This window comes from Zalophus californianus, chromosome X (assembly GCF_009762305.2).
Source record: "Zalophus californianus isolate mZalCal1 chromosome X, mZalCal1.pri.v2, whole genome shotgun sequence".
NCBI lineage: Eukaryota > Metazoa > Chordata > Mammalia > Carnivora > Otariidae > Zalophus > Zalophus californianus.
The window spans coordinates 113,147,853-113,162,103 of record NC_045612.1 but is presented as its reverse complement, the minus strand read 5'-3'; the positions used below and the strand labels follow the sequence as shown (position 1 = coordinate 113,162,103).

The window sequence follows — 14,251 nt, the reverse complement described above, 5'->3', positions numbered from 1 at the left end:
AGGAAGGTTAAGGACTGGAGGTGAGGGGGGTAGGAAATGTAGGCTGAGGGATAACGTGGTTCCATGCGAGTGTTTGCTCTCTCTGGCAGTACTGTGGAAGACAGTCTGGGGAGTCCATGAAGCATGAGACTAGTCAATCCCCAATCCTAATTAGTACACACGTTCCAACAAGGATATCAAAAGCAATAATGTCAGCAACACTTTTCTTCTTAAAGCAAAAGTACAAAAATTAACTATATCAACAGGTTTTGTTTTTCTTTATAACTGAAATTATGCTATATATGTTGTCCTTCAATTTTTTAAAAACTTACTCTTATTAAGTTCTTTGTCCACCACATGATATTTGAAAACATTCCAAATGTGAGCTGGACAACTGATTCAAATGATCAGAGTTCAAGAATCTACTACTTACGTCCTTTAGAGTAATGATGTTTGGATGCTGTCCATAACGAAGAAGAATTTCAATTTCTTCTGTTGGGTCTCTCTTGCTTTTATCAATGATCTAAAAGGCAAATATTTATCATAAAATCTCATGAACTATTAAGGTCACAAACCTTAAGAATTTACAGCTACAGACTTTAGGTATTATCTTACACAAATACTGGACATATGAGCCATTTATCAACCAGTTTTATTCAAGTACCTGACCAGACTGTCTAATCAAAATTTGAAAGCCAGTCTAAGTTTAGGACTTTCTAAACGCTCAAAAGCCTCAAGAAAAGGTACCAAGAACATATCTTTCTTCCATCCTTGAATGTCTTAAAACCTTGGAAACTCAGTCAACTTCTAACCCCTATCAATACAGATAATTAAGAACAAGACGTATCTATAATACCACCACTAACATCTGTTTATTGAGTTAACTTTACTTCCTTTAATAAAAGGTTTCAATGGAATAACCAATTAGTTGTAAGCTACTTATAAAAAATTAATTCACAGCTAAGTAGAACAAGCTTATTTTTGAAGCTAGGCAGAAAGCTAAGCAGAAAACCACACCTAGAATTTTACTTGGCTAGTGTTAAGTTTAATTATTATAATAAAGCCCTTTAAAGTACTAATGTAGCTTTCCAACCCTTTTATGTCAGCTGCTTCTTAAAAATACACCTCTTAATGTTTTAATCTGTTAAAGTAATATTATATTTTTAAAAGGACAAGTTTGGCTTTCATTTTGTCCAGAGGGTAGTCTGAAACAAATTTTGTGACCTTCATACTTTCAATTTCAAAAAAGCTTAGTAATTGATGTACACAATAAATACTCAAATGCTCCAGCAGTCAAGGAAAGAGCTTGCAACTCACAGTATGAGCCAAATCTGCTATCTGAAATGGATTTAGTTGTAAAACAGTTCTGTATGTGGAGAACAGGGAATACAAACATTAGGTGTACACCGTAATCAAATGCAAATGACAGTGTGGAATTAGGCAAATGGATGATTAAGACGAAAGGTATATGAAATAGACATCCTAATTCAGGGGATATGATCCGGGACTAGTCTTTTGAAAACTAGAACACACTGGGAGGTGTTATTCCCAGCAACATTCTCTTTGATCTGCTAATCTGAGCAGAGTTTACGTCACATTCATACTTGTGTTTGTAGATCTTAGATTTGTAGTAATTTCAGTAGAATGAAATTGTGCTAGGATTGGTTTTATGAATCAAATTTAAGTCACACGAATCCACAAATAGCTTGAAGATATTCTCAAGGTTTTGGTATACAGCTTCTGGTTTCTGTAATTCAAAGGGGGCCTCAGGGCACTTTTGCCTTTTTTCTGGTGTGTTTATGGAGGCAAGATACATCCTTAAACTGCCCATCATGTACATTACTCACCTTCTCTCCTTTCATGTAAGCAATCTGAAAATTCCTATGTACCCCAGATTTCACTATGAGCAATGAGTAGGAGAAGAGCAAATTAACATGCATTTCTATGGTTCATCCTACATCCAACAGAAAGTCGGACACTGATGATTTTTAAAACAATTACATCTAAGTTTAGAATAGTAATTACAATTTTTTTGTGTATGTGTGTGTCTTCCCAGATATTTGCTATGCATATATAAAACACATTTATTTTTACACAGTGAAATCATATTAGATGATAGACGGATGGATGTATGGAAATAATAATTAATGCCCCTCTCCTACTAACTAAACATGAGCTACCCACACTTATAGACCAGTTCTAAGGTCCAAAATAAGTTGAAAGCTTTAGATATTACTTAAATTGCTTGTACTGGGAGAGTAGTGACTACCATCTCAGGAAATGAAAAGGCAGAGACTTGAATATAGTATTTTTTCACTTACAGCTACAGGTTTGTAACTCAAACTTTTTTATTTTTATTTTTTTAAAGATTTTATTTATTTATTTGAGAGAGAGAATGAGATAGAGAGCGTGAGAGGGGGGCGGGTCAGAGGGAGAAGCAGACTCCCCGTTGAGCAGGGAGCCCAATGTGGGACTCGATCCCGGGACTCCAGGATCATGACCTGAGCCGAAGGCAGTCGCTTAACCAACTGCGCCACCCAGGCGCCCTGTAACTCAAACTTTATCATAGAGCCATGTGATTTGGTTTTTGGCTTAGAAAATTCTTACTGTCTTGACACCTGCTGAAATTAAAACAGCTAATGATAATAAATTTTATAACAGTAGTGGTTCACTTTTATTGGTTTACAGATCCTTTTATATGTAAAGAACAGTATGAACATTTTTGCCAGAAAAATGGAAACACAAAATTTGGCATACAATCTTGAGGAATTCCCTGATACTTAGACCACAAAATGGGGGACTTTTTAGAGTAAAAGGATGTTACTAAAAACCAGGCCAGGTGTGAACTGTACTAATGCCTTGAGCAAACTGGAGGTATGCTACCTTGCCTTTAGTTTACAGGTGAATCCATGGTTCCAGATTAAGATCCCTAAGGGTTGCTAGGCAAACATTTAAATTTACCTTAGCTTTTTTAAAAAACAAAACAAAACAAAAGGCACATTTACCAAAGAAGAAGTATTTAACTGGTACTGACACATGTGAATAATAACTGTTAAGAGTTGCATTTTATATTTTATTTTAATTTTTTTAAAGATTTTATTTATTTATTTGAGAGAGAGAATGAGATAGAGATAGAGAGAGAGAGTGAGAGAGAGCACGAGATCCAAGAGGGTCAGAGGGAGAAGCAGACTCCCTGCCGAGCAGGGAGCCCGATGCGGGACTCGATCCCGGGACTCCAGGATCATGACCTGAGCCGAAGGCAGTCGCTTAACCAACTGAGCCACCCAGGCGCCCTTTTATTTTAAATTTTTTTAAGTAGGTTCCGTGCTGGGCATGGAGCTCAACGTGGGGTTTGAACTCATGACCCTGAGTTCAAGACCTGAGCTGAGATCAGGAGTCAGATGCTCAACTGACTGAGCCACTCAGACGCCCCAGAGTTGCATTTTAAATCTAAAAATATTTACCTTCACTGCAAACTCCATGTTTGTAGCTTTATGTATGCATCTCTTGCAAACAGAGTAGGAGCCAACTCCAATATCTTCTTTTACTTCATATCCATCAGTAAACTGAATACTGTTTCTGTGCAACTGCTACAAAGACAATTACAAATTGACAAAGCGTTTTGTAATGACTATGGTACAATCCATAATAGGGGAATATGTTACCCATTATGCATTGTTGATGTTAACAATAAATATAAATGAATATAAGCAAAAATAAAAATGAATCTTTACAGCATTTATTCTTCTACAGCTATGTATTTTAGAGGTATCTACCATAAAACGTACAGCAAGAAATAGGCTTTCAATTTTTTTTAAGAAGTTTTTTTTTTTTAAAGATTTTATTAATTTATTTGACAGAGACAGAGATAGCGAGGGATGGAACACAAGGAGGGGCAGGGGGAGAAGGAGAAGCAGGCTCTCTGCTGAGCAGGGAGCCTGATGCGGGGCTTGATCCAGGACCCTGGGATCATGACCTGAGTGAAGGCAGTCGCTTAACGACTGAGCCACCCAGGCGCCCCAAGAAATAGGCTTTTTAAAAAGCTTATGTTAAGAAGAAAAAATTGAGTATGTACAAGAGAAAATGCAGAGTTACTTGATAAGGGGTTGAAAGCCCTGCCTGCGACTGAGCCCTATTCCACTCCCCAACTGGCGTTAGGCCTTTGAAGTACTTTTGCAAATAGGGAGAAGTTTGAAGCTTCTGGTATAGAAGAAAAGATTTAGGAGGATTCAGAATTAGAATATCTGGATTCTTGTCTCAGATGCCCCTCTGGCAGACTGCAACCCTGAACATGTGTTTTCTCAGAGGGTAATGGTGAGGATTAAATAAAAATAACATATTTGAAGGTGATACCTATTATCATCATTGCGGACTATCAGTAGCCATGCCCTCCATTTCCACCCTCAAGTCAAAGTTTCAATACAACTTCTGCTAGAGAAGCTGTTAAAGGGTTAAAGACTAGTAACACATGGTAGGATGATGGCTAGCAGCATATTAGCAGTTCCATAAGCAGGCTGAGGGAAGTTGTGCTGTCCTTGGCTATATTGAAAGGAGACCCCCAACCCCCAATGCCTATGAACTGTGTATAGGTTAACATTTGAATTCTGTAGAATATATGTTTGTGATTTCTATGGTAGGTACAGAAGTTATAACTTAAAAACTTGCCATACATCACATGCTTGCTATAGTAAAAGGAACAAACTACTTCAACCATGAACTTTATTTAAAAACCAGTGTTTAAATTGGTTTTCTAGAAAGTGGAAAGCAACTTAACTCAGGAAAAAAACTTTAGAGCAAAAGCAACTTCATCATCAAGTAAATTCAAGCACTAATTGGTGCCCTAAAAACAATCAGTGCTTCAAAAGATATATCTATTCCCTCTATGATTCGGAAGATGAATTAAATTTCCCTTTCCATGATACTAGGATGGGATGCAATAAATCTAATGGTTTTTACTACTTGTGTTCCTCTAATAACATTTACTAGTTCAGTCTCCTGTTACAAACACACAGACATCTGGAAACGTGCTTCTGTTGTTTCTACCTTGTGCTCCAACTCTGAGACACAGATGGGATAATGAGGTGGGGGACACCCTAAGATTGTACCTACAACCATTTCTTTTAAATAGCAATGGGGGCTCCAAAAGAACAAGGACACAAAACTTGGAAAACATTAAGACTGAAGTTCACTTTTATTTCTTACACATTTCTACGGCAGAAGTTGGCGAAGTATATAGCCTGTGGGCCAAATCTGTTTCGTTACTAGCTTTTGTAAATAAAATTTTATTGGCACACAGCCACGCTCATTTATTTAGCTGTAGTCCATGGCTACTTTTGTGCTACAATGGCAGAGCTGAGTAGTGGTAATGGAGATCATATAGCCTACAAAGCCTCAAATATTTATTAACTGGCCCTTTACAGGACAAGTCTGCTGAGCCCTGTTCCAAGCCATCAGGGAACCAGGAGAACTCAGTTCATCATAACTGACCTGACAGAGGCAGAAGATGAAACAAATTAGGCCAGATAAACATTATGAGGCATAGGAGAGGGTATAGATAAGATGGTGATATGTATCTCAACTCTCTTAGAATTCCCCCTTTTTTTTAAGATTTTATTTCTTTGAGAGAGAGTGCAGAGTGAGGGAGAGCACAAGCAGGGGGAGGGGCAGAGGGAGAGGGAGAAGCAGACTCCCCAATGAGCAGGCAGCCTGACGTGGGGCTCGATCCCAGGACCCCAGGATCATGACCTGAGCCGAAGGCAGAGGCTTAACCGACTGAGCCACCCAGGCGCCCCTCCCCTTTCAAGTCAGATAGGTATCCAGGACTCTGGTGCATGCAATCTTTTTTTTTTTTTTTTAAAGATTCATTATTTATTTATTTTAGAGAAAGAAAGAGCACGCATGGGCGTGTGCAAGCAGGGGCAGGTGGAAGGCAGAGGGAGAATCTCAAGCTGACTCCGCACTGAGTGCACAGCCCCGCCAGTGGCCTGATCCCACCACCAGATCACGACCTGAGCTGAAATCAAGAGTTGGATGCTTAACCAACTGAGCCACCCAGGCACCCTATCTTTTTAAAGGCATATGAAAGGAACTCCTAAGAGTAACATCAATGATATAAAATGTATTATTTTAAACTGCCCACTTAAAATCAGCAGTTAAATCTAATTATTCACACAGTGAACTATATTTTACAACATTTCAAATTTTAAATTATTCATACATTCACTCACCTGCACAATTGAATGCACACCAACTGTCTGCATAGCTTGGCTTTCATCATCTGAGGTGATAGCAACAAAACTAAACCCCCGAAAAAGCTGATGTGCATTAGCACTAGGTGGAATACCCGGTGAATCTGAAAAGAGTAATACATTACTAAGAAGGTAATACTCTGAAAGATAATTAAGGGAAGAACTATTGACAGTATGACCTTTCTCACTTATTCTGGAATTCCACTTCTTAGGCATCCAGGGCTTCTAGGATAACTCAGTGAAACGCTCTATCAGCTTTGTCCCGATGGCTTATTGGCATCACAACTCTAACATCCTAGTTCCTCTGAGCCCAGAAAATAGCTAACTCATTGAAGAATATAATAAATCAACGAATTACTAGGCTAATGTTATTCTAAATTAGCACTGTCGCACAGAATTTCCTATAGTGATGGAAATTTTCTTTATCTGTGCTGTCCAATATGGTAGCCACTGGCCACATGCAGCTCCTGGGCATCTGAAATGTGGTTAGTGTGACTGAGAAGCAACATTTTAAATTGTAATTAATTTAAATTGAAATAACCACACGTGACTACTGGCTACCATATTAAACAGTGCAAGCCTACATGATAACCTAACAGTGCTACGGCTCCTGGTGAGGGGAAGATACAAGTTTCACCTACAGATAATTTAGGAGAAAGGGATTTAGTCTGGTAGTCTCAATATATAATATCAGAATCTGGAAATGTAAACAAGTTAAAAATTACTACATTTATATATATAAGGAACAAAAGTAATTTCTTTTTTTAAAGATTTTATTTATTTATTTGACAGAGAGAGAGAGAGAGAGCACAAGTAGGCAGAGTGGCAGGCAGAGGGAGAGGGAGAAGCAGGCTCCCCGCTGAGCATGGAGCCCGATGTGGGGCTCCATCCCAGGACCCCAGGATCATGACCTGAGCCGAAGGCAGACGCTTAACCAACTGAGCCACCCAGGTGCCCCAGGAACAAAAGTAATTTCTGAGACAATCATGGTATGCTGTCCTTAAAATATATTTTATGACATGACATGTATGGTTACTCAAATTATTTGTGTGGAATCTACTGGCATTAACAAAAATAGAAAAATACTTTTTTAAAAAAATATAATTAAACTTGTAGTTCACAACAAAAACAAACAATAAAAGCAGAACAAATGTGCTATTCATAAATATAAAGACACAATTAAGCATACTAATATTTATAATCATACTATAAAGGCTAAGGGCAAGCAAAAACCAAACAGGCAAATATACTTAAACATCAACTCCACATAAAGTTCTTTTTTAACATCAGCTTGACATTCTCAGCAACAAAGACTGTTTAGTGCATTTTAAACCAAAGTGACAGTATTATACTGAAGAACTCTGCTAAGAGAACCATACTGAAGAACTCTTCTAAGAGAACCAATTTGGGCAGAATATAATATATAACGGCTCTCTTTTGAGATTTTTCCTCTATCAGGCCAAATTGTAATGAGAAAGCAAAGTAAAACATTACCATATATCATCAATTCTATGCATACCACTGTTCATATATTTGATAAAATTTTGTTCATGTATTCATCAAAATTTCTAAGACTGTCTTATAAAAGTAATAAATATCCACCAGTGTTTAACATAATTTATGAGGTTATTGACCGGAAAGCTTTATAGTGAGGTTTAAATGATGTACTCTATAGAAAATATATGCAAATATACTTTTTATTTATTTGCTTGTCAATGATAAACCTGGGGTCTGGTACACCTAAATGAGAGAGTATTAGAGTGCAGAACACACCATTACATGCATACACACACTAATTTAATGAAATACAGATTACCATTTCAAAGATAATTTCTCTAATCATAGTCACTGTTTATGCAATTCTAGGATAAAGCATGACACAGGATATGAATCATTTTGAAATTATCACACCTCATACAAAGTTTATGTTTTGGATTTGAACTTGACAAGTACTTCCAGAATACTACCTAATATCAGAGTTTTAAAGAGTACTATCTATACTGAAGAGTATTTCATGTAAAAACAGCTACAGGTAAATAAATGCACAACCAAAGAATTTTTTCACATAAATAGTATCAAAGTTTAAGGCACAACCTAATTTGCTAAAAGATTTAACAAGGATCTTAACTGCTATAAAATGCTATAAAGGATTTATTAATTATCTAGTTATTGCAGCAGGGATATGGTATGATGGGGAGATATGAGGATAGCATTAAGAGTCATACATATATACGTTACATTTAGGTTTTCACATTTTCTCCTTACCTTTGGGAGTTTTTGCAGTAAACTCAGGATCAAAATAGAATGTATCTTCAGGCCTGCCAGTTGCAGGTTTAAAAGGTGGATGAATTTCTCTTCTGTACAGTTTCTGGTGGGGAAAAAGAGAGACTTAGACATGCATTAATTATAAAAAAAATTCAAACAAATTTTTATTTTATACTCACATTCCAGTCTATTGTCGAGAAAAATGAATGTCTTTTAATTTCCTCAACTCCATCGGGTCCTGCACCTATCAAAAATCAAACGGTTTAAAATTTTTGATTAAAGGGCAATTTTATTTCAAGGAGGAATATATAATTTATTTAGTCTTTGCTTTTAATGTTTGTCCTACTATGTCATAATTCCGCAACAAAAACAAATATCCACCTCCCCCCATCAAAAAATCCCAAGACCAACAAACACACAAAAGAAACAAATTAATTATAAATTTTACCTAATCTGTTTGCAGGATTTCGTTTGAAAAGCATTCGTAAAAGACTCTGGGCTTCAGGACTCAAAAACTGTGGCATCCCAAGTTTGGCTCTAAATAATAAATCCACATAATAACATTTTATTTTTTGGACGTATTTGTATTTTATTTTAAAAAATTTAATCTTTTTTTATTTTGAGATAATTGTGGATTTATACTAAGTTGTAAGAAATAATACAGATAGATCCTGTGTACCTTTTACCCAGTTTTCCCCAATGGTCATATCTTAAAAAACTATAGTACACTATCACAACCAGAATACTGACATTGATACAATCCACTGATCTCCTTCAGATGTCTCCAGTTTTAACTGCACTCATTGTGTGTTTAAATTTAGATCTATGCCATTTTACCATATGTATAGGTTTCTGTATCCACCACCACAGTAAAGATACTGAACAGTTCATTACCACCAGCATACCTCACGTTGTCCCTTTATAACCACACCTGCCTCCTTCCCTCTCCAATTCCTAACCTCTGGCAATCACAAATCTATTCTACATTTCTATAATTCTGTCATTTTAAGAATGTTATGTAAGTATAATCATAAAGTGCGCAATCTTTTTTTACTCAGCATAAATTCCCTTGAGATTCATCCAAGTTGTTGATTAGTATTCCATGGTGTGGATGTACCACGGTTTATCTACTTACCTGTTGAAGGGCATCTGGATTGTGTCCAATTTTGGGTTACTACAAATAAAGATGCTATGAACATTTGTGTATAGTTTTTTTGTGTGAACACTTAATAGAATTTTAGTCCATAATTTTTTTTTTTAAGATTTTATTTATTTATTTAACTGACAGAGAAAGAGAGAGAGAGAGAGACAGCGTGAGAGGGAACACAAGCAGGGGGAGTGGGAGAGGGAGAAGCAGGCTTCTGGCTGAGCAGGGAGCCTGATGCGGGGCTCGATCCCAGGACTCTGGGATCATGACCTGAGCCAAAGGCAGTTGCTTAACCAACTGAGCCACCCAGGCGCCCAGTCCATAATTTTTTTTAAAGATTCTATTTATTTATTTGACAGAGAGAGAGAGAGTGACAGACTATAAGCAGGGAGAGGGGTAGAGGGATAGGGAGAAGCAGACTACCTGCTGAGCAGAGAGCCCGATGTGGGGCTCGATCCCAGAACCCCAGGATCAGTACCTGAGCCGAAGACAGACACTTAACCGACTGAGCCACCCAGGCACCCCTAGTCCATAATCTTCTAACAAACTCTTCCGTTTTTATAAATTTTGCAACAAGCACTATTGTGAGAGTAAGATCATCTGAGTTTTAGTTCTGGCACTGTTACTAAGAACTTTGTGACCTTGGGAAAAGACAATTCCCTTTGGTCTGTTACCAGTTCTTTATAAGCAAGGGGACTAACCGTCAGATCAATGGCTCCCAAACTGTAGCCTTGGAACCTTTTTTCAAAAGAAATTTAAGAAATCCACTATTTAGGGCACCTGGGTGGCTCAGTCGTTAAGCGTCTGCCTTTGGCTTGGGTCATGATCCCAGAGTCCTGGGATGGGGTCCCACATCGGGCTCCCTGCTCAGTGGGAAGCCTGCTTCTCCCTCTCCCACTCCCCCTGCTTGTGTTCCCTCCCTCACTGTGTCTCTCTCTGTCAAATAAATAAATAAAATCTAAAAAAAAAAAAAGAAATCCACTATTTAAAACTGCTAAAAGAACATGTGCTACACATGCCTATGTTTTCCTCCCATTCCCTTTAATAGTCCTACAAGGAAGAGGAGCTGGTGGGAAAAGGGTCTGTGGAACATCTAAGAGTCTACAGCACACAGTCTGAAACCCACCAGCTTGAATGAGCTTGAAGGTCAGTTTCAGCTCTAATATATAATTTTATTCTTTTTTTTCTAACTTATAAACTAAGAAAACTAATGATCCTCTAAGTATGAAAATAATAACAGAGCTGGAGAAATGGCTAGCAGAGAAATTTCTACTTCAGAAATAGATCCATTTATTATTCAGTAAGTTGTTACTGAGCTACTACGTGCCAGATACTCCTTAGTGCTGAGGATATAGAGATAAAGATAGCCCCCCACAGTTAGTGGGGAAGACAGAGATGGATAACCCGAGGATAACCCTAGTATGTGAAGAGGCAAATTCAGAAGGACATATGGAAAGACTGCTAAGGGAACAGCAGGGGATCATCTAATTTAACATGAGACTGAAAGGCCTTAAATGCAGTTTAAAGGTTGAGAATTTATTCACTTGGCCAGTGTTCCCCCAACATTTTACTAAATAACTTTAAATTCTCTACACACTCAGCAACAACAACAAAATACTTCATGATCTAATAAATTTGTGGAATGTATCTATTATACCCCCTGTTGGGAGACACAGAATAAAATACACTGCATATAAAAGGCTGAGAAATCTAAAGTAATCAGTATTTTTCTAAACATTTGCTTCCAGTACCTCTTTTTCAGAGAATACCTATTCACATCTTGTAGAATTAGGGTTCTGTTGAACAAATCTGGGAAAATACAGCCATATTAGGTAATAAGGATATAGCAGAGGTCTTTAAACAGTGGACTAACATGACCAAATTTATTTTCAACAAGGTTAACTCCAGAGGTAGTATAGATTGATCTGGAGTGGGAAGTGGTGGTAGTTGTAGGCATTCTACTTAGGAGCTTGACTCAGTAGTGTAGGTAGGAAACTACCATGGTCTAAGAACTATAAGCAGTGCAATGTAAAGGAAAGCCTGGGACAGTGAAATATTTCTGAGAGCAAATTTGGTCAATACCTGCATGTGCAAGAGAGGGGAAGAAATCAAGAATGATTTTTAGGTTTCTGGCTTGGGAAATAGGGTGCTTAGAAATGAGGCTAATTGAAAATACAACAAGAAAAAAGAACAGCAAAAAGATGAATTTAGTTTAAAAATGTTAAAGTCATACATATCACGTTTTCAGAGAGCCATGCAGGTGAGTAAATGCAAATATAGATCTGATGCCTGGTTAAGTTAAAGAAAGAGTAATTTGAGAGTAATTAAAATGCTGACAGTAGTTATAGGAAAGACTGAAGTCAGCCAGAAAATGAGCACAGAAGGGAAGAAAAGCATATCGGAGATGAAACCCTGGGGTACAAGAACATTTAAAGAGTGGTCAGAAAAAGAACAATTTGAGCATTAAAAATAATGAATGCAACTGTTTGTAAATGCTGAATCACACTGATTATTAAATCCCATAGATTCATTATAATAAAATAAGAAAAAGAAAAAACTAACATAAAACCCAACTCACTGGACACCATCCCCACTGGAGGTAATCAGGGCTCTGGCAATTGGAAATAATTAAGAATCAAATATTTATTCTGCCTTTCTTGTTTGAGCCTTATTTCAAGGTAACTAAAGAGCCCTAGTTGATTAAAGAAAGTTCAGTGTTTTGGAAAATACCAGCTAATAAATAAAGAAGGAATAAAAGTAATAGAAAATCACAATTTTTGAATCCCTAATAAAATAACTGTTTCAAGTAATGATTACCAATGGTTGAAACCACTAGATGAAAGCCTGCCAGGCAACTTCCTAATAGAGGGATCAGCTGTAACTATAGAACTCATCACTTAAAGTGGGACAACCAGGTGTTCTAAGCCTTCTGATGTGATGCAACAGGGTGCATCATGAGCTATGAAATAATCTTGCCCAAAAAAGCTTAACCAGAAATGCGATAAAGGAACAAGTTAAACAATATTACAAGGAGAATAAAACAATTTCAACACTCCTAGGAAAAGACTAATTGTGTAACCATGTTAACAAGAGAGCCACAAGAACTGGCTTTAAACTCATTCAATTGATCAAAAACAACTTGCCTAGGGCGCCTGGGTGGCTCAGATGGTTAAGCGTCTGCCTTCGGCTCAGGTCATGATCCCAGAGTCCTGGGATCGAGTCCCGCATCAGGCTCCCTGCTCCTTGGGAGCCTGCTTCTCCCTCTGCCTCTCTCTCGCTCTCTCTCTCTGTGTCTCTCATGAATAAATAAATAAAATCTTTAAAAAAAAAACAACTTGCCTAGGTAAACACTGTTTTTGTTTTTTTCCAAACCAACCAATCAGTAACTGCTCTTCATCTGTGAAAATCAGCCAAACAAGAGTGGACTGACTCCAACAACCACACCTGAGTGCCAAGTGATCAACAACAGTCCCACCCAAGTAACCACTCTTATTAGAGATGATGTCAACCCACTTATGGCCCTGAAAATCTGCCAATTCTTGAACTCCACCCTTCCCCCCAACCCTATGTTAAGAACAGTGGTCTATGCTGCTTAGACACTATTAGATCAGCATCACTCTTCCTTACTATAGTAAGCAATAGGATCGGCTTTATGCTTTTTGTTTCATATACTGAGAGGTTGTCTTTTTGACAAGATAAATTCTGAAAGTGGAATTCCATAAAACTATCTTGGTTTCTTCTACGAGTAAATGGTAGGGAAAAACAAGGTAGAGTGTTCTGGAAAAACAGAAGCTTGAGAAATACAACCAAATGAAATGTTCAGATGTGATTTGGGACTATAAAGACACAGTTCTGGAGAAAATCTGAAAAGTCTGGTTAAGAATTGGTATTAGTGGATACCTTAGCAGTGTCTTGTTAGGTGTGGTTATGTAAGAAAACATCCGTATTTTCTAGCGATGCAAACTGCAGTAGGTGAGAAATGGCATGTCTGGAATGCTTAAAATATTTCAGTGAAGAAAGAGATGAAGCAAATGTGGCAAAATCTTGATGTCTGTTGAATCTGAATGACTGATATATGTGTTCATTGTATTCTATTTTTGTGAATTACATTAGAAATTTTTCATAATTAAACAGAGAAAAGCAGGCAGAGAAGGAATGGTTAAGCAGGAGATCAAAAGAGGAACTGTTAGGGAAGCAGGAGAAGCAGATGCGAGGAGGAAGATCTAAATGGAGAGAAAGTGGCCAACAGAGTCAAATACTCCCAGAAACACCTTTCTTAACTGTCTCCTCTAAAATGGCTTCTGCCCCTGCCCCTTCCCCCACACTTCAAGAATAATCTGGTTTATTATGCCCATTGCTCCTATTACTACCTGAAATTATTATATATATTTTTTTGATTTTTTATTTATTTGAGAGAGAGAGAATGAGAGAGAGCGAGCATGAGAGGATCAGAGGGAGAAGCAGACCCCCCGCTGAGCAGGGAGCCCGATGTGAGACTCGATCCCGGGACTCCAGGATCATGACCTGAGCCGAAGGCAGTTGCCCAACCAACTGAGCCACCCAGGCGCCCTATATTCATTTGTTTAAATGTTAATTCCTTGTCTCCCCGACT

At 37.7% G+C, this 14,251-nt stretch overlaps 1 protein-coding gene across 7 annotated transcripts in view; it reads right to left on the bottom strand.

Moving 5' to 3' along the window:
• The window catches only part of RPS6KA3 (ribosomal protein S6 kinase A3), a 115,217-nt gene that overhangs the window by 19,227 nt on the left and 81,739 nt on the right, over positions 1-14,251 (bottom strand). For all 7 annotated transcript variants that reach the window (XM_027607862.2, XM_027607856.2, XM_027607855.2 and 4 more), the window contains 6 exons: positions 8,941-9,029; positions 8,672-8,736; positions 8,493-8,595; positions 6,207-6,331; positions 3,444-3,569; positions 413-502 (listed from right to left, as the gene is read on the bottom strand). In XM_027607862.2, coding sequence (XP_027463663.1) covers positions 413-502; positions 3,444-3,569; positions 6,207-6,331; positions 8,493-8,595; positions 8,672-8,736; positions 8,941-9,029 — 598 coding nt within the window. The remainder of the gene's footprint in view (positions 1-412; positions 503-3,443; positions 3,570-6,206; positions 6,332-8,492; positions 8,596-8,671; positions 8,737-8,940; positions 9,030-14,251) is intronic.